The sequence below is a fragment of the Oncorhynchus mykiss genome, chromosome 12, assembly GCF_013265735.2.
Source record: "Oncorhynchus mykiss isolate Arlee chromosome 12, USDA_OmykA_1.1, whole genome shotgun sequence".
Taxonomy (NCBI): domain Eukaryota; kingdom Metazoa; phylum Chordata; class Actinopteri; order Salmoniformes; family Salmonidae; genus Oncorhynchus; species Oncorhynchus mykiss.
In genome coordinates, this window is record NC_048576.1 from 5,597,897 (window position 1) to 5,623,010 (window position 25,114).

A 25,114-nucleotide genomic window follows, 5' to 3' on the forward strand; every position below is an offset into this window, starting at 1 on the left:
CTGTTCTGGATGACTGTGAAGCTCTCGGTAGCCGATGTGCGATGAGCAAGACCTTTTGTACTGTACTCTACTGTACTCTACTGCACTGAAATCTACTGTACTCTACTCTGCTGTACTGTACTGTACTGTACTCTACTGTACTCTACTGCACTGTACTCTACTGTACTCTACTGTACTCTACTCTGCTGTGCTGTACTCTACTGTACTCTACTCTGCTGTGCTGTACTCTACTGTACTCTACTCCACTGTACTCTACTGTACTCTACTGCACTGTAATCTACTGTACTCTACTCTGCTGTGCTGTACTGTACTCTACTGTACTGTACTCTACTGCACTGTACTGCACTGTAATCTACTGTACTCTACTCTGCTGTGCTGTACTGTACTCTACTGCACTGTACTCTACTGTACTCTACTGCACTGTAATCTACTGTACTCTACTCTGCTGTGCTGTACTGTACTGTACTGTACTGTACTCTACTGCACTGTACTGTACTATACTATACTATACTATACTATACTATACTGTACTGTACTATACTATACTATACTATACTATACTATACTGTACTGTACTATACTATACTGTACTGTACTCTACTCTGCTGTGCTGTACTGCACTGTACTCTACTGTACTCTACTGTACTGTACTCTACTGCACTGTAATCTACTGTACTCTACTGTACTCTACTGCACTGAAATCTACTGTACTCTACTGTACTCTACTCTACTGCACTCTACTCTGCTGTGCTGTACTGTACTCTACTGTACTGTACTCTACTCTACTGCACTGTAATCTACTGTACTCTACTGTACTCTACTCTACTGCACTCTATTGTACTCTACTCTACTGTGCTGTACTGTGCTGCGCTGTGATGTCCAAACATGTGCCCAATGACATTCATATCCATAATTATGCATTTCTGTGTAGAACAGATCAGGGACCCATTATTTAAATCCAATACCGGAATTCCATTAATGGGTGTAAATCCACTTCACCGTACTTCAATAACCGAAAGAGATGCTCTCTATATGGGGAACAGTAGTCTAGAGTAGACACTATTCTCTATATGGGGAACAGTAGTCTAGAGTAGACACTAGTCTCTATATGGGGAACAGTAGTCTAGAGTAGACACTATTCTCTATATGGGGAACAGTAGTCTAGAGTAGACACTATTCTCTATATGGTGAACAGTAGTCTAGAGTAGACACTAGTCTCTCTATATGGTGAACAGTAGTCTAGAGTAGACACTATTCTCTATATGGTGAACAGTAGTCTAGAGTAGACACTAGTCTCTATATATGGGGAACAGTAGTCTAGAGTAGACACTAGTCTCTATATGGTGAACAGTAGTCTAGAGTAGACACTATTCTCTATATGGTGAACAGTAGTCTAGAGTAGACACTAGTCTCTATATGGGGAACAGTAGTCTAGAGTAGACACTAGTCTCTATATGGGGAACAGTAGTCTAGAGTAGACACTAGTCTCTATATGGGGAACAGTAGTCTAGAGTAGACACTAGTCTCTATATGGTGAACAGTAGTCTAGAGTAGACACTATTCTCTATATGGGGAACAGTAGTCTAGAGTAGACACTAGTCTCTATATGGGGAACAGTAGTCTAGAGTAGACACTAGTCTCTATATGGGGAACAGTAGTCTAGAGTAGACACTAGTCTCTATATATGGGGAACAGTAGTCTAGAGTAGACACTAGTCTCTATATGGGGAACAGTAGTCTAGAGTAGACACTATTCTCTATATGGTGAACAGTAGTCTAGAGTAGACACTAGTCTCTCTATATGGTGAACAGTAGTCTAGAGTAGACACTATTCTCTATATGGGGAACAGTAGTCTAGAGTAGACACTATTCTCTATATGGGGAACAGTAGTCTAGAGTAGACACTAGTCTCTATATATGGGGAACAGTAGTCTAGAGTAGACACTAGTCTCTATATGGTGAACAGTAGTCTAGAGTAGACACTATTCTCTATATGGTGAACAGTAGTCTAGAGTAGACACTATTCTCTATATGGGGAACAGTAGTCTAGAGTAGACACTAGTCTCTATATATGGGGAACAGTAGTCTAGAGTAGACACTAGTCTCTATATGGGGAACAGTAGTCTAGAGTAGACACTATTCTCTATATGGTGAACAGTAGTCTAGAGTAGACACTATTCTCTATATGGTGAACAGTAGTCTAGAGTAGACACTATTCTCTATATGGGGAACAGTAGTCTAGAGTAGACACTAGTCTCTATATGGTGAACAGTAGTCTAGAGTAGACACTAGTCTCTATATGGGGAACAGTAGTCTAGAGTAGACACTAGTCTCTATATATGGGGAACAGTAGTCTAGAGTAGACACTAGTCTCTATATGGGGAACAGTAGTCTAGAGTAGACACTATTCTCTATATGGGGAACAGTAGTCTAGAGTAGACACTATTCTCTATATGGGGAACAGTAGTCTAGAGTAGACACTAGTCTCTATATGGTGAACAGTAGTCTAGAGTAGACACTAGTCTCTATATGGTGAACAGTAGTCTAGAGTAGACACTAGTCTCTATATGGGGAACAGTAGTCTAGAGTAGACACTAGTCTCTATATGGGGAACAGTAGTCTAGAGTAGACACTAGTCTCTATATGGGGAACAGTAGTCTAGAGTAGACACTAGTCTCTATATGGGGAACAGTAGTCTAGAGTAGACACTAGTCTCTATATGGGGAACAGTAGTCTAGAGTAGACACTAGTCTCTATATGGTGAACAGTAGTCTAGAGTAGACACTAGTCTCTATATGGGGAACAGTAGTCTAGAGTAGACACTAGTCTCTATATGGGGAACAGTAGTCTAGAGTAGACACTAGTCCCTATATGGGGAACAGTAGTCTAGAGTAGACACTAGTCTCTATATGGTGAACAGTAGTCTAGAGTAGACACTAGTCTCTATATGGGGAACAGTAGTCTAGAGTAGACACTAGTCTCTATATGGGGAACAGTAGTCTAGAGTAGACACTAGTCTCTATATATGGGGAACAGTAGTCTAGAGTAGACACTAGTCTCTATATGGGGAACAGTAGTCTAGAGTAGACACTAGTCTCTATATGGGGAACAGTAGTCTAGAGTAGACACTATTCTCTATATGGTGAACAGTAGTCTAGAGTAGACACTAGTCTCTATATGGTGAACAGTAGTCTAGAGTAGACACTAGTCTCTATATGGTGAACAGTAGTCTAGAGTAGACACTAGTCTCTATATGGTGAACAGTAGTCTAGAGTAGACACTAGTCTCTATATGGGGAACAGTAGTCTAGAGTAGACACTATTCTCTATATGGGGAACAGTAGTCTAGAGTAGACACTATTCTCTATATGGGGAACAGTAGTCTAGAGTAGACACTAGTCTCTATATGGGGAACAGTAGTCTAGAGTAGACACTAGTCTCTATATGGTGAACAGTAGTCTAGAGTAGACACTAGTCTCTATATGGGGAACAGTAGTCTAGAGTAGACACTATTCTCTATATGGGGAACAGTAGTCTAGAGTAGACACTATTCTCTATATGGGGAACAGTAGTCTAGAGTAGACACTAGTCTCTATATGGTGAACAGTAGTCTAGAGTAGACACTAGTCTCTATATGGGGAACAGTAGTCTAGAGTAGACACTAGTCTCTATATGGTGAACAGTAGTCTAGAGTAGACACTAGTCTCTATATGGGGAACAGTAGTCTAGAGTAGACACTAGTCTCTATATGGTGAACAGTAGTCTAGAGTAGACACTAGTCTCTATATGGGGAACAGTAGTCTAGAGTAGACACTAGTCTCTATATGGGGAACAGTAGTCTAGAGTAGACACTAGTCTCTATATGGGGAACAGTAGTCTAGAGTAGACACTAGTCTCTATATGGGGAACAGTAGTCTAGAGTAGACACTAGTCTCTATATGGGGAACAGTAGTCTAGAGTAGACACTATTCTCTATATGGGGAACAGTAGTCTAGAGTAGACACTATTCTCTATATGGTGAACAGTAGTCTAGAGTAGACACTAGTCTCTATATGGGGAACAGTAGTCTAGAGTAGACACTAGTCTCTATATGGTGAACAGTAGTCTAGAGTAGACACTATTCTCTATATGGTGAACAGTAGTCTAGAGTAGACACTAGTCTCTATATATGGGGAACAGTAGTCTAGAGTAGACACTAGTCTCTATATGGGGAACAGTAGTCTAGAGTAGACACTAGTCTCTATATGGGGAACAGTAGTCTAGAGTAGACACTAGTCTCTCTATATGGTGAACAGTAGTCTAGAGTAGACACTAGTCTCTATATGGTGAACAGTAGTCTAGAGTAGACACTAGTCTCTCTATATGGGGAACAGTAGTCTAGAGTAGACACTAGTCTCTCTATATGGGGAACAGTAGTCTAGAGTAGACACTAGTCTCTATATGGGGAACAGTAGTCTAGAGTAGACACTATTCTCTATATGGGGAACAGTAGTCTAGAGTAGACACTAGTCTCTATATGGGGAACAGTAGTCTAGAGTAGACACTAGTCTCTCTATATGGGGAACAGTAGTCTAGAGTAGACACTATTCTCTATATGGGGAACAGTAGTCTAGAGTAGACACTAGTCTCTATATGGTGAACAGTAGTCTAGAGTAGACACTATTCTCTATATGGGGAACAGTAGTCTAGAGTAGACACTATTCTCTATATGGGGAACAGTAGTCTAGAGTAGACACTAGTCTCTATATGGGGAACAGTAGTCTAGAGTAGACACTAGTCTCTATATGGGGAACAGTAGTCTAGAGTAGACACTAGTCTCTATATGGGGAACAGTAGTCTAGAGTAGACACTAGTCTCTATATGGGGAACAGTAGTCTAGAGTAGACACTATTCTCTATATGGGGAACAGTAGTCTAGAGTAGACACTAGTCTCTATATGGGGAACAGTAGTCTAGAGTAGACACTAGTCTCTATATGGGGAACAGTAGTCTAGAGTAGACACTAGTCTCTATATGGGGAACAGTAGTCTAGAGTAGACACTAGTCTCTATATGGGGAACAGTAGTCTAGAGTAGACACTAGTCTCTATATGGTGAACAGTAGTCTAGAGTAGACACTAGTCTCTATATGGGGAACAGTAGTCTAGAGTAGACACTAGTCTCTATATGGGGAACAGTAGTCTAGAGTAGACACTAGTCTCTATATGGGGAACAGTAGTCTAGAGTAGACACTAGTCTCTATATGGGGAACAGTAGTCTAGAGTAGACACTAGTCTCTATATGGGGAACAGTAGTCTAGAGTAGACACTAGTCTCTATATGGGGAACAGTAGTCTAGAGTAGACACTAGTCTCTATATGGGGAACAGTAGTCTAGAGTAGACACTAGTCTCTCTATATGGGGAACAGTAGTCTAGAGTAGACACTAGTCTCTATATGGGGAACAGTAGTCTAGAGTAGACACTAGTCTCTATATGGTGAACAGTAGTCTAGAGTAGACACTATTCTCTATATGGGGAACAGTAGTCTAGAGTAGACACTAGTCTCTATATGGGGAACAGTAGTCTAGAGTAGACACTAGTCTCTATATGGGGAACAGTAGTCTAGAGTAGACACTAGTCTCTATATGGGGAACAGTAGTCTAGAGTAGACACTAGTCTCTATATGGGGAACAGTAGTCTAGAGTAGACACTAGTCTCTCTATATGGGGAACAGTAGTCTAGAGTAGACACTAGTCTCTATATGGGGAACAGTAGTCTAGAGTAGACACTAGTCTCTATATGGTGAACAGTAGTCTAGAGTAGACACTATTCTCTATATGGTGAACAGTAGTCTAGAGTAGACACTAGTCTCTATATGGTGAACAGTAGTCTAGAGTAGACACTAGTCTCTATATGGTGAACAGTAGTCTAGAGTAGACACTAGTCTCTATATGGGGAACAGTAGTCTAGAGTAGACACTAGTCTCTATATGGTGAACAGTAGTCTAGAGTAGACACTAGTCTCTATATGGGGAACAGTAGTCTAGAGTAGACACTAGTCTCTAAATGGTGAACAGTAGTCTAGAGTAGACACTAGTCTCTATATGGGGAACAGTAGTCTAGAGTAGACACTAGTCTCTATATGGGGAACAGTAGTCTAGAGTAGACACTAGTCTCTCTATATGGGGAACAGTAGTCTAGAGTAGACACTATTCTCTATATGGTGAACAGTAGTCTAGAGTAGACACTAGTCTCTCTATATGGGGAACAGTAGTCTAGAGTAGACACTATTCTCTATATGGTGAACAGTAGTCTAGAGTAGACACTATTCTCTATATGGTGAACAGTAGTCTAGAGTAGACACTAGTCTCTCTATATGGGGAACAGTAGTCTAGAGTAGACACTATTCTCTATATGGTGAACAGTAGTCTAGAGTAGACACTAGTCTCTATATGGGGAACAGTAGTCTAGAGTAGACACTATTCTCTATATGGTGAACAGTAGTCTAGAGTAGACACTATTCTCTATATGGGGAACAGTAGTCTAGAGTAGACACTATTCTCTATATGGTGAACAGTAGTCTAGAGTAGACACTAGTCTCTATATGGTGAACAGTAGTCTAGAGTAGACACTAGTCTCTATATGGTGAACAGTAGTCTAGAGTAGACACTAGTCTCTCTATATGGTGAACAGTAGTCTAGAGTAGACACTATTCTCTATATGGTGAACAGTAGTCTAGAGTAGACACTAGTCTCTATATGGTGAACAGTAGTCTAGAGTAGACACTAGTCTCTATATGGTGAACAGTAGTCTAGAGTAGACACTAGTCTCTATATGGTGAACAGTAGTCTAGAGTAGACACTAGTCTCTATATGGTGAACAGTAGTCTAGAGTAGACACTAGTCTCTATATGGTGAACAGTAGTCTAGAGTAGACACTAGTCTCTCTATATGGGGAACAGTAGTCTAGAGTAGACACTATTCTCTATATGGTGAACAGTAGTCTAGAGTAGACACTAGTCTCTATATGGTGAACAGTAGTCTAGAGTAGACACTAGTCTCTATATGGTGAACAGTAGTCTAGAGTAGACACTAGTCTCTATATGGGGAACAGTAGTCTAGAGTAGACACTAGTCTCTATATGGTGAACAGTAGTCTAGAGTAGACACTAGTCTCTATATGGGGAACAGTAGTCTAGAGTAGACACTAGTCTCTAAATGGTGAACAGTAGTCTAGAGTAGACACTAGTCTCTATATGGGGAACAGTAGTCTAGAGTAGACACTAGTCTCTATATGGGGAACAGTAGTCTAGAGTAGACACTAGTCTCTCTATATGGGGAACAGTAGTCTAGAGTAGACACTATTCTCTATATGGTGAACAGTAGTCTAGAGTAGACACTAGTCTCTCTATATGGGGAACAGTAGTCTAGAGTAGACACTATTCTCTATATGGTGAACAGTAGTCTAGAGTAGACACTATTCTCTATATGGTGAACAGTAGTCTAGAGTAGACACTAGTCTCTCTATATGGGGAACAGTAGTCTAGAGTAGACACTATTCTCTATATGGTGAACAGTAGTCTAGAGTAGACACTAGTCTCTATATGGGGAACAGTAGTCTAGAGTAGACACTATTCTCTATATGGTGAACAGTAGTCTAGAGTAGACACTATTCTCTATATGGGGAACAGTAGTCTAGAGTAGACACTATTCTCTATATGGTGAACAGTAGTCTAGAGTAGACACTAGTCTCTATATGGTGAACAGTAGTCTAGAGTAGACACTAGTCTCTATATGGTGAACAGTAGTCTAGAGTAGACACTAGTCTCTCTATATGGTGAACAGTAGTCTAGAGTAGACACTATTCTCTATATGGTGAACAGTAGTCTAGAGTAGACACTATTCTCTATATGGTGAACAGTAGTCTAGAGTAGACACTAGTCTCTATATGGTGAACAGTAGTCTAGAGTAGACACTAGTCTCTATATGGTGAACAGTAGTCTAGAGTAGACACTAGTCTCTATATGGTGAACAGTAGTCTAGAGTAGACACTAGTCTCTATATGGTGAACAGTAGTCTAGAGTAGACACTAGTCTCTCTATATGGGGAACAGTAGTCTAGAGTAGACACTATTCTCTATATGGTGAACAGTAGTCTAGAGTAGACACTAGTCTCTATATGGTGAACAGTAGTCTAGAGTAGACACTAGTCTCTAAATGGTGAACAGTAGTCTAGAGTAGACACTAGTCTCTCTATATGGTGAACAGTAGTCTGTCTACTTGTAATAATGGACCGTAAAATTGCTCTCTCAGACCGGGCTTTACCAGAACCCACGCCCCGTAGCTATGCAAGTTGCAAAGGTGTCCATCACAGGCGTCCGAGAGCAGCCAATGAGCCCGACCGGGACGTGCAATCCTTCTCGACGCAAGACAATAATCCTACGAGGCTACTTCATTTGAACGTGTACATAAAACAACATACCATTACGAACAGATTAGTAAATGACTAGCTGTTAAGACTGTCTATGCAAGGTGTTGGTATACGCAGGGGATTGAGGATAACATTGTAGCCTGTAGGGTCTGATGCACGCAACTCCCATGTTTCTAGTAGTCTGTGACATTACCAAGATGTAACTTCATTCGGTGTCCTGACAACGCACCACTGCCGTTATAATGGTAGCCTATCGCATTGCCTTGGGGAGCGCTAGTTGTGTGTGTGTGTGTGTGTGTGTGTGTGTGTGTGTGTGTGTGTGTGTGACTTCGCCTCCAAGGGCCACATTAAAATGTTCCACTTTATTGTATAGTGTAGACAAGGCTATTCTACCCCGAACTGAAGTGGTAGCGTCCACTTCAACCACATATTTAGAAATTACCCCGTTTCTCCCAGCCACATCAATATTTTACCCCCCCCCCCCCTCCCCTCACCCAACGAATAAAGATAAATTGCAAAATTGGAAAAACGATATCAAAATCTACAATTTACAGTGTAGAAAATGTGTAAAATGTAAAACAGCTTTCTATTCAATTAAACGAGTGGATCAGAATGAAGAACTTGAGAAATTGAAACTAATATTCTGTTATTCAATTTGAACAAGCGTATTAGATCATTAGACTGATCAGTGTTAACACGGACACCTACTGAAAGGCCAAAATGACCGAAAAGAAAACGAGCAAACAGTTACGAAAGTTGAAACATTGTTAGCCTTTACATCAAAGGTCAAACTTTCGATGTAGCAAAATAACGCTATGCGTTAGATGACCAGGGTATAAACACATACACATAAGACTCTTTAAAGTGCCATATAAAAACATTTATCATGAAATTATAAACATGTAACATGCCTATTTGTTAGTGCGTATCGTTCTTACCTGAACATCAGTTATCTGTATCCAACCGTTGCGCTCTCCTGCCGTCGTTCGACTAGAATGAACACATTCCTCTGTCCCGCTACGGCTGTTCCACGGGGAGAGGAAAGAGACAATAGAAACGCCTATAGCAAATATAGGGATGACCGGGGATGTCCTCTTGATAAATGCCAAGCATTCAAAATGTTACGAATACGTTTGGGTGTCAGAGAAAATGTATGCAGTAAAAAGTTACATTACTGTCTATAGTGAAGCAAAAGTAGTCAAAAATGTAGATAAAGTACAGATACCCCCCCCGAAAAAACGACTTAAAAGTATGTTTTACTTTGAGTAGTTTACACCTCTGGGTGTCAGTCCCATTGATGAGATTAAACGATGTTGTGTTTCAAAACGAGAGTAGCCCAAAGGCTGGCAGATGGCGATATTGAGTCCTTTCCCTTTTACCGTCAAAACACATTGTATGCAGCCTGCAATATTCACATATCCTCCCGTGGACCGGCTTTACCTAAAACATTCTCCATCTTCAGGCTGCAAAGGCGTTGATTTCCTCCTTAACTAGATTTATTGTCGAGAAGGAGGGGGTGGGGGGGGGGGGGGAACTGGGGAAATATGTGTACTTTCTTTATGAAACACAATTTTTCACCACCATGCTAGAGGGGCTAATGCCTAGGAATGCTAGTCCCAGATGTGACATATTGTGGTTTCAGTCAATCAGATTGCAGCAGTCTGTTTACTGAATGCAGCAGTCTGATTACTGAATGCAGCAGTCTGATTACTGAATGCAGCAGTCTGATTACTGAATGCAGCAGTAACATCAGGAAGTAGCATTAGCCATTAGCATGGTGGTGTAAAATGGCGTCTCACACACAAAGTAAGCATATTTTCAGAAGAAATCCCCTCCTCGCCAATACATCTAGTTAAGTAGGAGATCGATACCTTTGCAGCCTGAATGGAGAATGTTTTAGGTACGCATAGGTCCATGGGGATATGAATGTAGTGCCAGCTGCGTACAATGCATTTGGATGGTAAGATGAAACCATCGATATCGCCACCTGCCGGTCTTTGGGCTAAAGGGAGAACGGACTACAACTTTCTCTTTGAATTGCAATATGGGCTGTTGGAAATAAAGTGAGGGGATATATTTATTACAGCCTAATCCTGGGAACAAATCTCTCAGAAGGGTCTTGTTACAAAGTAGCCTACATACACTGTAGTGGTTCCCAAACCGAGCCGGCAGGGGGGACCTGCAGAACTCAGTCCTCCTTTAAACTGACACTTGAAAATTGTAATAGTAGAATGCACAAGGTGCAATTTCTATATCGGGTAGTGAATCATCACTTCCTCTTGTCCTGTCAGTCATTTCAGACCACGGAGAGATATTTATAACTTGTCAGAAATGTCCAGATCAACTAGCCCACGTCAGCTAACATGTTTTTAGCCCATAGATATTGTTGTACCTTTTTTTTTTGTCACTCAAATATCACATGAATAAACGTATAGAATTACAAGGAAAGTATCTTTAAAACGGAACATTTTTTATATAAGCACCTCATGATAACGTGTAGAATTCCAGGAAATCAGCTTTAAACCTGAAAAAACTCTCCACCAACAACAACGGGGGGATGTGAACAGTTTGTGTCACGAACAGCGATAGTTCCCATAGGAATAGACGTGTTTCGTGCGTGCGGAAGGGGGTGGAACATGTGATGCTGGTCAACGCGGGGAAAGGGTCCCCGTGTGAAAAAGTTTGGGAACACCTGCTGTAAAGTACTTATTTTCTGACAACACTGCTCTCTAGTGGGGAAGTAAGGAAATACGGTACTGTATGACGCTTCTCGTCTATTCTAGTGATGCAAAAATGATTGTTGTTTTAAAATCAGTTAATTTATTCTCTGATTAAATGACATTGGGCTTAATCCATATAGAAGGTATGTGATATTGTAACAGTAGAAACCAATGAACAAGAATAGGACATTTACACTGGAGCCTACTATACTAGCCCACTATAACCCACCATAGTAACTCAACACCAACAAAACCAACCCATGGAGGTGAATTTGAGGTAGTAGACTCCTCTCATTGGTGCTGTGAAGTTACCTGTATCAGAGGAGAAACAGAGCTGTAAGGTCTACACCTGTTTTATTCGCCGTGACAAATATACTTTGATTTGATTTGATTTGATCAACACTGTCGCCCCCATAGACACTGGAGCAGTCTGTTAGTATTGTTTGACTCGGTGCCTGTTGCTGGACCTGTGTGTTCATACTACATTTCTAATAGTGAAATGCTTACTTAAATATGCTGAACATAAATATAACTGCAACGTACAACAATTTCAGCGATTTCACTGAGTTACAGTTCATATAAGAAAATCAGTCAATTGAAATAAATTAATTAGGCCCCTTAATCTATGGGTTTCACGTGACTTGGCATGGCCGCAGGCTCGGCCTGACACACCCACTGGGGAGCCAGGCCGAGGCAATCAGAATAAGTTTTCCCCACAAAGGGCTTTATTACAGACTGAAATAATCATGTTTCATCAGCTGTCCTGGTGGCTGGTCTCAAACGATCCTGTAGGTGAAGAAATCGGATGTGCTGTCAAATTCTCTAAAACGACGTTGGAGGCGGTTTATGGTAGAGAAATTAACATTAAATTCTCTGGCAACAGCTCTGGTGGACATTCCTGCAGTCAGCATGCCAATTGTACACTTCCTCAAAACTTGAGACATCTGTGGCATTGTGTTGGGACACAACCGCATATTTTAGAGTGGCCTCTTATTGTCCCCAGCACAAGGTGCACCTGTGTAATTATCATGCTGTTTAATCAGCTTGATATGCCACACCTGTCAGGTGGATGGATTATCATGGCAAATGAGAAATGCTCACTAACAAAGATGTAAACAAATTTGTGCACAACTTTTGAGAGGAATAAGCTTTTTGTGAATATGGAAAATGTCTGGGATCTTTTATTTCAGCTCATGAAACACTACATGTTGTGTTTATATTGTATCCTTATAGCAATGGTAGTAGCACCACCATAGTGGGGGGGACCCATAGTGGTGCTACTCCTGATAGCAGTGGTATCACAGACCATAGTGATGCTACTCCTGATAGCAGTGGTATCACAGACCATAGTGATGCTAATCCTGATAGCAGTGGTATCACAGACCCTAGTGATGCTAATCCTGATAACAGTGGTATCACAGACCCTAGTGATGCTAATCCTGATAGCAGTGGTATCACAGACCATAGTGATGCTACTCCTGATAGCAGTGGTATCACAGACCATAGTGATGCTAATCCTGATAGCAGTGGTATCACAGAACATAGTGATGCTAATCCTGATAGCAGTGGTATCACAGACCCTAGTGATGCTAATCCTGATAGCAGTGGTATCACAGACCATAGTGATGCTACTCCTGATAGCAGTGGTATCACAGACCATAGTGATGCTAATCCTGATAGCAGTGGTATCACAGAACATAGTGATGCTAATCCTGATAGCAGTGGTATCACAGACCATAGTGATGCTACTCCTGATAGCAGTGGTATCACAGACCATAGTGATGCTACTCCTGATAGCAGTGGTATCACAGACCATAGTGATGCTAATCCTGATAGCAGTGGTATCACAGACCCTAGTGATGCTAATCCTGATAACAGTGGTATCACAGACCCTAGTGATGCTAATTCTGATAGCAGTGGTATCACAGACCATAGTGATGCTACTCCTGATAGCAGTGGTATCACAGACCATAGTGATGCTAATCCTGATAGCAGTGGTATCACAGAACATAGTGATGCTAATCCTGATAGCAGTGGTATCACAGACCCTAGTGATGCTAATCCTGATAACAGTGGTATCACAGACCATAGTGATGCTAATCCTGATAGCAGTGGTATCACAGACCATAGTGATGCTAATCCTGATAGCAGTGGTATCACAGACCCTAGTGATGCTAATCCTGACAGCAGTGGTATCACAGACCCTAGTGATGCTAATCCTGATAGTAGTGGTATCACAGACCCTAGTGATGCTAATCCTGATAGCAGTGGTATCACAGACCCTAGTGATGCTAATCCTGATAGCAGTGGTATCACAGACCATAGTGATGCTAATCCTGATAGTAGTGGTATCACAGACCATAGTGATGCTAATCCTGATAGCAGTGGTATCACAGACCATAGTGATGCTAATCCTGATAGCAGTGGTATCACAGACCATAGTGATGCTAATCCTGATAGTAGTGGTATCACAGACCATAGTGATGCTAATCCTGATAGCAGTGGTATCACAGACCATAGTGATGCTAATCCTGATAGCAGTGGTATCACAGACCATAGTGATGCTAATCCTGATAGCAGTGGTATCACAGACCATAGTGGTGCTAATCCTGATAGCAGTGGTATCACAGACCATAGTGATGCTAATCCTGATAGCAGTGGTATCACAGACCATAGTGATGCTAATCCTGATAGTAGTGGTATCACAGACCATAGTGATGCTAATCCTGATAGCAGTGGTATCACAGACCATAGTGATGCTAATCCTGATAGTAGTGGTATCACAGACCATAGTGATGCTAATCCTGATAGTAGTGGTATCACACGGGGAGCAAAACCAGCTGCCTGTACTGAGGCACGGGGAGAAGAACCAGCTGCCTTTACTGAGGCACGGGGAACAAAACCAGCTGCCTGTACTGAAGCACGGGGAACAAAACCAGCTGCCTTTACTGAGGCACGGGGAACAAAACCAGCTGCCTGTACTGAGGCACGGGGAACAAAACCAGCTGCCTTTACTGAGGCACGGGGAACAAAACACAACATTTTTTGATCCTAATGAACAATGAAAACAAATTCCTTCATCATCCACTCTTAGAAAAAAAGATAATAAGTAGAACCATACAGGGTTATTCGATTTGTCCCCATAGGGGAACCATTTGCTGCTGGGTAGAACCATTTGCAGAGGGTTCTATCTATAATCCTCTATGTATGGTTCCTCAAAGGATCCCCTGTATATTTTTCTGCCTAGAACCCCTTATGAAGGGTTCTATCGAGAACCCTTTTATCTTTGGAGGGTTCTTCCTAGAACCGTCTATGAATCTGCTGGAAATTCCACCTCGTGTATTCTATTATTCTAACTGTCAACAAACAGTAAGTTGAGACTCTGACTGCTGTTGTAGAGGGTGCAACAGGTCAGCGCCTCAGGAGTAAATGTCAGTTGGCTTTTCATAGCTGAGCATTCAGAGGTCGAGACAGCAGGTGAGGGAGAGACAGAGGGAGGAAGGGAGGGAGAGCGAGAGAGATGGTCGAAAAAAGCAGGTCCGGGACAAGTTAGCACATCTGGTGAACAGGTCAGGGTTCCTCAGCCGCAGGCAGAACAATTGAATTCACCTTGAATTGACGTCTGTGCCTAGTGGGTTTCCCAGTTTCCACAATGGCCGAAATGGCTTCTCTACTGTTGGTCATGTGACATGTTTTCTCAACTATGATTTGCAGAGATTTTCTCTTTCTCTGAATGAAGATTATACATTGAGATGCCCTATTTGACCGCTGGAGGGCAGCAAAACACTGCTGCAAAGATCAAATCTGCAAAACATGTAACTACAAAATATCAGCATGTTGTCCATTCTATTTTTAAGGCATGAATTATTGTACTTCTCCATGGTTGTCATTTTAAAACCACCATTTAACTTTTTTACATGAGGAACATTTTATATGTTTCTTCAAAATGACACGTACTTCTTCTACTATAGCCTTAGATCTGATTTACTCCTATAGCTATAGATCTGATTTACTCCTATAGCTATAGATCTGATTTACTCCTATAGCTATAGATCTGATTTACTCCTATAGCCTTAGATCTGATTTACTCCTATAGCTATAGATCTGATTTACTCCTATAGCCTTAGATCTGATTTACTCCTATAGCCTTAGATCTGATTTACTCCTATAGCTATAGATCTGATTTACTCCTATAGCCTTAGATCTGATTTACTCCTATAGCTATAGATCTGATTTACTCCTATAGCCTTAGATCTGATTTACTCCTATAGCTATAGATCTGATTTACTCCTATGGCCTTAGATCTGATTTACTCCTATGGCCTTAGATCTGATTTAATCCTATAGCCTTAGATCTGATTTACTCCTATAGCTATAGATCTGATTTACTCCTATAGCCTTAGATCTGATTTACTCCTATGGCCTTAGATCTGATTTACTCCTATAGCCTTAGATCTGATTTACTCCTATAGCCTTAGATCTGATTTACTCCTATAGCTATAGATCTGATTTACTCCTATGGCCTTAGATCTGATTTACTCCTATAGCCTTAGATCTGATTTACTCCTATGGCCTTAGATCTGATTTACTCCTATAGCCTTAGATCTGATTTACTCCTATGACCTTAGATCTGATTTACTCCTATGGCCTTAGATCTGATTTACTCCTATGGCCTTAGATCTGATTTGCTCCTATAGCCTTAGATCTGATTTACTCCTATAGCCTTAGATCTGATTTACTCCTATAGCCTTAGATCTGATTTACTCCTATAGCCTTAGATCTGATTTACTCCTATAGCCTTAGATCTGATTTACTCCTATAGCCTTAGATCTGATTTACTCCTATAGCCTTAGATCTGATTTACTCCTATAGCTATAGATCTGATTTACTCCTATAGCCTTAGATCTGATTTACTCCTATAGCTATAGATCTGATTTACTCCTATAGCCTTAGATCTGATTTACTCCTATAGCCTTAGATCTGATTTACTCCTATAGCCTTAGATCTGATTTACTCCTATGGCCTTAGATCTGATTTACTCCTATAGCTATAGATCTGATTTACTCCTATAGCTATAGATCTGATTTACTCCTATAGCTATAGGCCTGATTTACTCCTATAGGCCTGATTTACTCCTATAGCTATAGATCTGATTTACTCCTATAGCTATAGGCCTGATTTACTCCTATAGGCCTGATTTACTCCTATAGGCCTGATTTACTCCTATAGCCTTAGATCTGATTTACTCCTATAGCCTTAGATCTGATTTACTCCTATAGCCTTAGATCTGATTTACTCCTATAGCTATAGATCTGATTTACTCCTATAGCCTTAGATCTGATTTACTCCTATAGCTATAGATCTGATTTACTCCTATAGCTATAGATCTGATTTACTCCTATAGCCTTAGATCTGATTTACTCCTATAGCTATAGATCTGATTTACTCCTATAGCTATAGATCTGATTTACTCCTATAGCTATAGGCCTGATTTACTCCTATAGCTATAGATCTGATTTACTCCTATAGCTATAGACCTGATTTACTCCTATAGCTATAGATCTGATTTACTCCTATAGCTATAGATCTGATGTACTCCTATAGCTATAGACCTGATTTACTCCTATAGCTATAGACCTGATTTACTCCTAAAGCTATAGACCTGATTTACTCCCATAGCTTCAGGCCTAATTTACTCATATTGCTATAGGCCTGATTTACTCCTATAGCTATAGGCCTGATTTACTCCTATAGGCCTGATTTACTCCTATAGGCCTGATTTACTCCCATAGCTATAGATCTGATTTACTCCAATAGCTATAGATCTGATTTACTCCTATAGCTATAGATCTGATTTACTCCTATAGCTATAGATCTGATTTACTCCTATAGCTATAGATCTGATTTACTCCTATAGCTATAGACCTGATTTACTCCTATAGCTATAGATCTGATTTACTCCTATAGCTATAGATCTGATTTACTCCAATAGCTACAGGCCTGATTTACTCCTATAGCTATAGATCCGATTTACTCCTATAGCTATAGACCGGATTTACTCCTATAGCTATAGATCTGATTTACTCCTATAGCTATAGATCTGATTTACTCCAATAGCTACAGGCCTGATTTACTCCTATAGCTATAGATCTGATTTACTCCAATAGCTAAAGATCTGATTTACTCCTATAGCTACAGGCCTGATTTCCTCCAATAGCTACAGTAGAGGCCTAATGTTACATAATATACCTGAGTTGGTACCTCACCAGGTCAGTAATTGACCACCTGAAGACCGTGCCAGGTGTCAGCTTAGCATTGCAAAGAAACTGGGTCAAGAACAGTAGCTCTATTTCTGGGAACATTTCATGACAGAATTTCAGTCCTTTAAAGTTTAAACATGAAATTAGATTTCAGCGTTGACATCTAAACATTTTTAATCTGTTTATAAATACTTTAACGACCCAAATCCGTGCAATTTCAAATTACCTTGAAGAACAGAGAAGCTTAACTGCTTACCGAAGCTATTTCTGCTGTGTTTTCACACATTCATTTCCATGTCTCTGCATTGACATGCCATTACAGTAATACCCACCTACACCAGATAGGAATTACCACAGATAACGATTGCGTCCCCAACGGCACCCTATTCCCTATGTAGTGCACTTCTTTTGACCAGAGCCCCCGTATGGGCCACCTACGGGGTCCTGATCAAAAGTAGAGCACTATATAGGGAATAGGGTGCCGTTGAGGACACAACCAGGAATTACCAACACCTTCAAACAGCTCATTACTGTCAGAGAGACTGGGACCATAATGATGTCTTGGAGGAGTAGTGTGTTTTTTTGAGAGAGAAAAAAAAATGATACGTTTTTTTTTTTTAAATGGCATTTTACATGGTACTTTTAAAACACATTTGTTACATAACAACAATATTGTTTATTATATACACGTTGTATATTGGTGTAGTAGTGTGTGGTACAGATTCTTCCACTGGAGGCTGCTGAGGGGAGGACGGCTCGTAATAATGGCTGGAATTGAATGTGTTAAATACCATTCCGTTTACATTCCAGACAATCATTTGTGCTAAGCTGATCAAGAAGCTAGAAGAAGAACTAGAGGAGACACAGCTAAATGTGAGCGTTACACGCTAGGTAACCTGTGGAATAAGTCTGATGCTGTAAATACTGTGGTTAACGTTGTTGTTGTTTTTTTTATCCTACCTCTTCTGAATTAAACAAAACAATATCTACTGTTCTGTGATACACAATCAATATCTCCTGTTCTGTGATACACAATCAATATCTCCTGTTCTGTGATACACAATCAATATCTCCTGTTCTGTGATACACAATCAATATCTCCTGTCCTGTGATACACAATCAATATCTCCTGTTCTGTGATACACAATCAATATCTACTGTTCTGTGATACACAATCAATATCTCCTGTCCTGTGATACACAATCAATATCTCCTGTCCTGTGATACACAATCAATATCTCCTGTTCTGTGATACACAATCAATATCTACTGTTCTGTGATACACAATCAATATCTCCTGTTCTGTGATACACAATCAATATCTCCTGTTCTGTGATACACAATCAATATCTCCTGTCCTGTGATACACAATCAATATCTACTGTTCTGTGATACACAATCAATATCTCCTGTCCTGTGATACACAATCAATATCTCCTGTCCTGTGATACACAATCAATATCTACTGTTCTGTGATACACAATCAATATCTCCTGTCCTGTGATACACAATCAATATCTCCTGTTCTGTGATACACAATCAATATCTCCTGTTCTGTGATACACAATCAATATCTCCTGTTCTGTGATACACAATCAATATCCACTGTTCTGTGATACACAATCAATATCCACTGTTCTGTGATACACAATCAATATCTCCTGTCCTGTGATACACAATCAATATCCACTGTTCTGTGATACACAATCAATATCTCCTGTCCTGTGATACACAATCAATATCCACTGTTCTGTGATACACAATCAATATCCACTGTTCTGTGATACACAATCAATATCTCCTGTCCTGTGATACACAATCAATATCCACTGTTCTGTGATACACAATCAATATCTCCTGTCCTGTGATACACAATCAATATCCACTGTTCTGTGATACACAATCAATATCTCCTGTCCTGTGATACACAATCAATATCTCCTGTCCTGTGATACACAATCAATATCTACTGTTCTGTGATACACAATCAATATCTCCTGTTCTGTGATACACAATCAATATCTCCTGTCCTGTGATACACAATCAATATCTCCTGTTCTGTGATACACAATCAATATCTCCTGTTCTGTGATACACAATCAATATCTCCTGTCCTGTGATACACAATCAATATCTCCTGTCCTGTGATACACAATCAATATCTCCTGTCCTGTGATACACAATCAATATCTCCTGTCCTGTGATACACAATCAATATCCACTGTTCTGTGATACACAATCAATATCCACTGTTCTGTGATACACAATCAATATCTCCTGTCCTGTGATACACAATCAATATCTCCTGTCCTGTGATACACAATATCTACTGTTCTGTGATACACAATCAATATCTCCTGTTCTGTGATACACAATCAATATCTCCTGTCCTGTGATACACAATCAATATCTCCTGTCCTGTGATACACAATATCTACTGTCCTGTGATACACAATCAATATCTCCTGTCCTGTGATACACAATATCTACTGTTCTGTGATACACAATCAATATCTCCTGTCCTGTGATACACAATATCTACTGTTCTGTGATACACAATCAATATCTCCTGTCCTGTGATACACAATATCTACTGTTCTGTGATACACAATCAATATCTCCTGTCCTGTGATACACAATATCTACTGTTCTGTGATACACAATCAATATCTCCTGTCCTGTGATACACAATCAATATCTCCTGTCCTGTGATACACAATCAATATCTCCTGTCCTGTGATACACAATCAATATCTCCTGTCCTGTGATACACAATCAATATCTCCTGTCCTATGATACACAATCAATATCTCCTGTTCTGTGATACACAATCAATATCTACTGTTCTGTGATACACAATCAATATCTCCTGTCCTGTGATACACAATCAATATCTCCTGTCCTGTGATACACAATCAATATCTCCTGTCCTGTGATACACAATCAATATCTCCTGTTCTGTGATACACAATCAATATCTCCTGTCCTGTGATACACAATCAATATCCACTGTTCTGTGATACACAATCAATATCTCCTGTCCTGTGATACACAATCAATATCTCCTGTCCTGTGATACACAATCAATATCTCCTGTTCTGTGATACACAATCAATATCTACTGTTCTGTGATACACAATCAATATCTCCTGTCCTGTGATACACAATCAATATCTCCTGTTCTGTGATACACAATCAATATCTCCTGTCCTGTGATACACAATCAATATCTCCTGTCCTGTGATACACAATCAATATCTCCTGTCCTGTGATACACAATCAATATCTCCTGTCCTGTGATACACAATCAATATCTCCTGTCCTGTGATACACAATCAATATCTCCTGTTCTGTGATACACAATCAATATCTCCTGTCCTGTGATACACAATCAATATCTCCTGTCCTGTGATACACAATCAATATCTCCTGTCCTGTGATACACAATCAATATCTCCTGTCCTGTGATACACAATCAATATCTCCTGTCCTGTGATACACAATCAATATCTCCTGTTCTGTGATACACAATATCTACTGTCCTGTGATACACAATCAATATCTCCTGTCCTGTGATACACAATCAATATCTCCTGTCCTGTGATACACAATCAATATCTCCTGTCCTGTGATACACAATCAATATCCACTGTCCTGTGATACACAATCAATATCTCCTGTCCTGTGATACACAATCAATATCTCCTGTCCTGTGATACACAATCAATATCTCCTGTTCTGTGATACACAATCAATATCTCCTGTCCTGTGATACACAATCAATATCTCCTGTCCTGTGATACACAATCAATATCTCCTGTTCTGTGATACACAATCAATATCTCCTGTCCTGTGATACACAATCAATATCCACTGTTGGTATAATACAGAACGTCATGTAGGAGTGACACCAAACAAGAAACTACAAAACTCTATTTGAGAAATGCTTCTTCTTATTGAGCAACAAACCAACCAAACCACAAAAGCATTAATTCCTCCTCAGTCAAGTCTTCACAGCCTGTAAATGCGGTTCTGAGAGAGAGAGTGGGCGTACTTTCTGGGGTGCGTCCCAAAAAGGCACCCTAATTCCCTACATTGTGCACTACTTTGAACCGGAGCGCACAGGGAAAAGGGTGCCATTTGGGATTCTCGCCTGGATCAGTCCTACCCAGGAAGCTGCTCATCTACATGGCCACAGGCCATTCTATCAAATATTTGTGGCGAACCGTATTCCTTTTGTCAAGTGTATCACACCCCGGGTGTGGCTGAATACCATCCACCTATACTTGCCATTATAGTCAGCATCAAGGCAGTTACTAGACTGAGGCTGTTAGAGTCAGCAGCAAGGCAGTTACTAGACTGAGGCTGTTAGAGTCAGCAGCAAGGCAGTTACTAGACTGAGGCTGTGTGGCTGAATACCATCCACCTATACTTGCCATTATAGTCAGCATCAAGGCAGTTACTAGACTGAGGCTGTTAGAGTCAGCAGCAAGGCAGTTACTAGACTGAGGCTGTGAGAGTCAGCAGCAAGGCAGTTACTAGACTGAGGCTGTTAGAGTCAGCAGCAAGGCAGTTACTAGACTGAGGCTGTTAGAGTCAGCAGCAAGGAAGTTACTAGACTGAGGCTGTTAGAGTCAGCAGCAAGGCAGTTACTAGACTGAGGGATGTCTATAAAAACCTCAACGGAGGCTTTGGTTACAGTATCAACTCAAAGTAATGGCATATTTAATGAACCCTGGTCTAAAGTAGTGCACGATATATAGGGAATAGGGTTCCATAGGGCTCTGGTCTAAAGTAGTGCACTCTATTTAGGGAATAGGATTCCATAGGGCTCCGGTCTAAAGTAGTGCACTATATATATGGAATAGGGTTCCATAGGGCTCTGGTCTAAAGTAGTGCACTATGTAGGGAATAGGGTTCCATAGGGCTCTGGTCTAAAGTAGTGCACTATGTAGGGAATAGGGTTCCATAGGTTTCTGGTCTAAAGTAGTGCACTATATAGGGAATAGGGTAACATTTCATGCCAAGTCTAGATAGGGTACACTTGTTCCAGTAGTTTATCAAGCCTCCCTTGACTTCTATTCCACAGCTTATATATTGGCTGCTTGAGGTTAAACCAACTGAGCTTTACAAATCTGGACAAACAATATGGAGCATTTCCCATGTCATGCCTCTTTCCTGCCTATTTAATGCCTCTGCCCTGCAGACGTGTCTGCTGTACATTTGGGCTCTCTGACGAGCCAAGGGTTTTAAACACTCCTCAAGCTGATTCGCTACAACATTCCAGAATGAGACTTCCTTCCAGGCAGATACACTCCAGGAAATACACACACACACAAAAAAAAAATGAATAATTTGAGTGAGAGAGACTTTTAGTTTCTATCATGTAGAAACGTCGCTGTGTGCTATTTGCATGTGAAAAGTAGTGAAGTGATCCTTCGCGTACACACTGTCATTATAAAGTATACCGGTCAGCTAGATACAGTAGGTTCTCAACCTACATTAGTCATGGCGTTTACACACTGCTCATTATGTGGCAGTGTGATCGTTAAGTTAGGTCTTCAGGAACAGGGTTGGAGAGCCCTGGACTAGATTGATGAACAGGGATGGAGAGCCCTGGACTAGATAGATGAACAGGGTCGGAGAGCCCTGGACTAGATAGAAGAACAGGGTCAGAGAGCCCTGGACTAGATAGATGAACAGGGTCAGAGAGCCCTGGACTAGATAGATGAACAGGGTCGGAGAGCCCTGGACTAGATAGATGAACAGGGTCAGAGAGCCCTGGACTAGATTGATGAACAGGGTCAGAGAGCCCTGGACTAGATAGATGAACAGGGTCAGAGAGCCCTGGACTAGATAGATGAACAGGGTCGGAGAGCCCTGGACTAGATAGAAGAACAGGGTCGGAGAGCCCTGGACTAGATAGATGAACAGGGTCAGAGAGCCCTGGACTAGATAGATGAACAGGGTCAGAGAGCCCTGGACTAGATTGATGAACAGGGTCGGAGAGCACTGGACTAGATAGATGTAAACCTACAGGATGGTATCTCTCCAGGAACAGGGTTGGAGAGCTCTGGACTAGATATATGTAAACCTACAGGATGGTATCTCTCCAGGAACAGGGTTGGAGAGCTCTGGACTAGATAGATGTAAACCTACAGGAGGGTATCTCTCCAGGAACAGGGTTGGAGAGCTCTGGACTAGATAGATGTAAACCTACAGGAGGGTATCTCTCCAGGAACAGGGTTGGAGAGCCCTGGACCAGATAGATGTAAACCTACAGGATGGTATCTCTCCAGGAACAGGGTTGGAGAGCTCTGGACTAGATAGATGTAAACCTACAGGAGGGTATCTCTCCAGGAACAGGGTTGGAGAGCTCTGGACTAGATAGATGTAAACCTACAGGATGGTATCTCTCCAGGAACAGGGTTGGAGAGCTCTGGACTAGATAGATGTAAACCTACAGGATGGTATCTCTCCAGGAACAGGGTTGGAGAGCTCTGGACTAGATAGATGTAAACCTACAGGATGGTATCTCTCCAGGAACAGGGTTGGAGAGCTCTGGACTAGATAGATGTAAACCTACAGGATGGTATCTCTCCAGGAACAGGGTTGGAGAGCTCTGGACTAGATAGATGTAAACCTACAGGATGGTATCTCTCCAGGAACAGGGTTGGAGAGCTCTGGACTAGATAGATGTAAACCTACATGAGGGTATCTCTCCAGGAACAGGGCTGGTGAACTCTGGACTAGATAGATGTAAACCTACATGAGGGTATCTCTCCAGGAACAGGGTTGGAGAACTCTGGACTAGATAGATGTAAACCTACAGGATGGTATCTCTCCAGGAACAGGGTTGGAGAGCTCTGGACTAGATAGATGTAAACCTACAGGATGGTATCTCTCCAGGAACAGGGTTGGAGAACTCTGGACTAGATAGATGTAAACCTACAGGATGCTATCTCTCCAGGAACAGGGTTGGAGAGCTCTGGACTAGATAGATGTAAACCTACAGGAGGGTATCTCTCCAGGAACAGGGTTGGAGAACTCTGGACTAGATAGATGTAAACCTACAGGATGGTATCTCTCCAGGAACAGAGTTGGAGAGCTCTGGACTAGATAGATGTAAACCTACAGGATGGTATCTCTCCAGGAACAGGGTTGGAGAACTCTGGACTAGACCAATGCTCACTCTAAGTGGACCTCACCCTTCACACACAAACAAAATCACTGGGATGAGATCTGGTTTTTGTCTAGTTGGTCTGGGAAGGAGAGGAGACAGTCAATTCTGACCTTTGCAAGTAACTGTCATCCCTCACAACACGTCTCCTACACCTTGATTATAACCTATTGTAGCCAACAATAATACACAAAAAACCTCAGGTGGAGGAAAACAATGATTATCAGTCTGGTTTATCCCCTCCTTGGGGAAAAAAAAGAACTGTCAGCATTGTACCTACTACCCGGGGTTGTTGGAAAATCTTTTTTTTCTGGACCTTGTTTGTATGACACTTGTGGTTGTCGTGGTGCCTGGCACACTGTAGTGATGACATCAGGACTGAATTCCTTTATCTGCAAGGCAACACCTTGATGACATCAGGACTGAATTTCTTTATCTGCAAGGCAACACCTTGATTACATCCTCCAACAGGGAATTGTTTCTAACAACTAAAGGGGAAATGTAAAATAATTCAATCACCTTTTTTTTTGACAGCACCTGTTTTGATTCATAA

General features: G+C 41.1%; 1 protein-coding gene across 1 annotated transcript in view; it reads right to left on the reverse strand.

Moving 5' to 3' along the window:
- Positions 1–9,840, reverse strand: part of LOC110536877 (MOB kinase activator 3B) — a 66,790-nt gene extending 56,950 nt beyond the window's left edge. The window contains exon 1 of the mRNA XM_036936765.1: positions 9,341–9,840. Within this exon, the coding sequence (XP_036792660.1) occupies positions 9,341–9,348 (8 nt within the window). The 5' untranslated portion in view covers positions 9,349–9,840. The remainder of the gene's footprint in view (positions 1–9,340) is intronic.
- Positions 9,841–25,114: the final 15,274 nt, after the last annotated feature.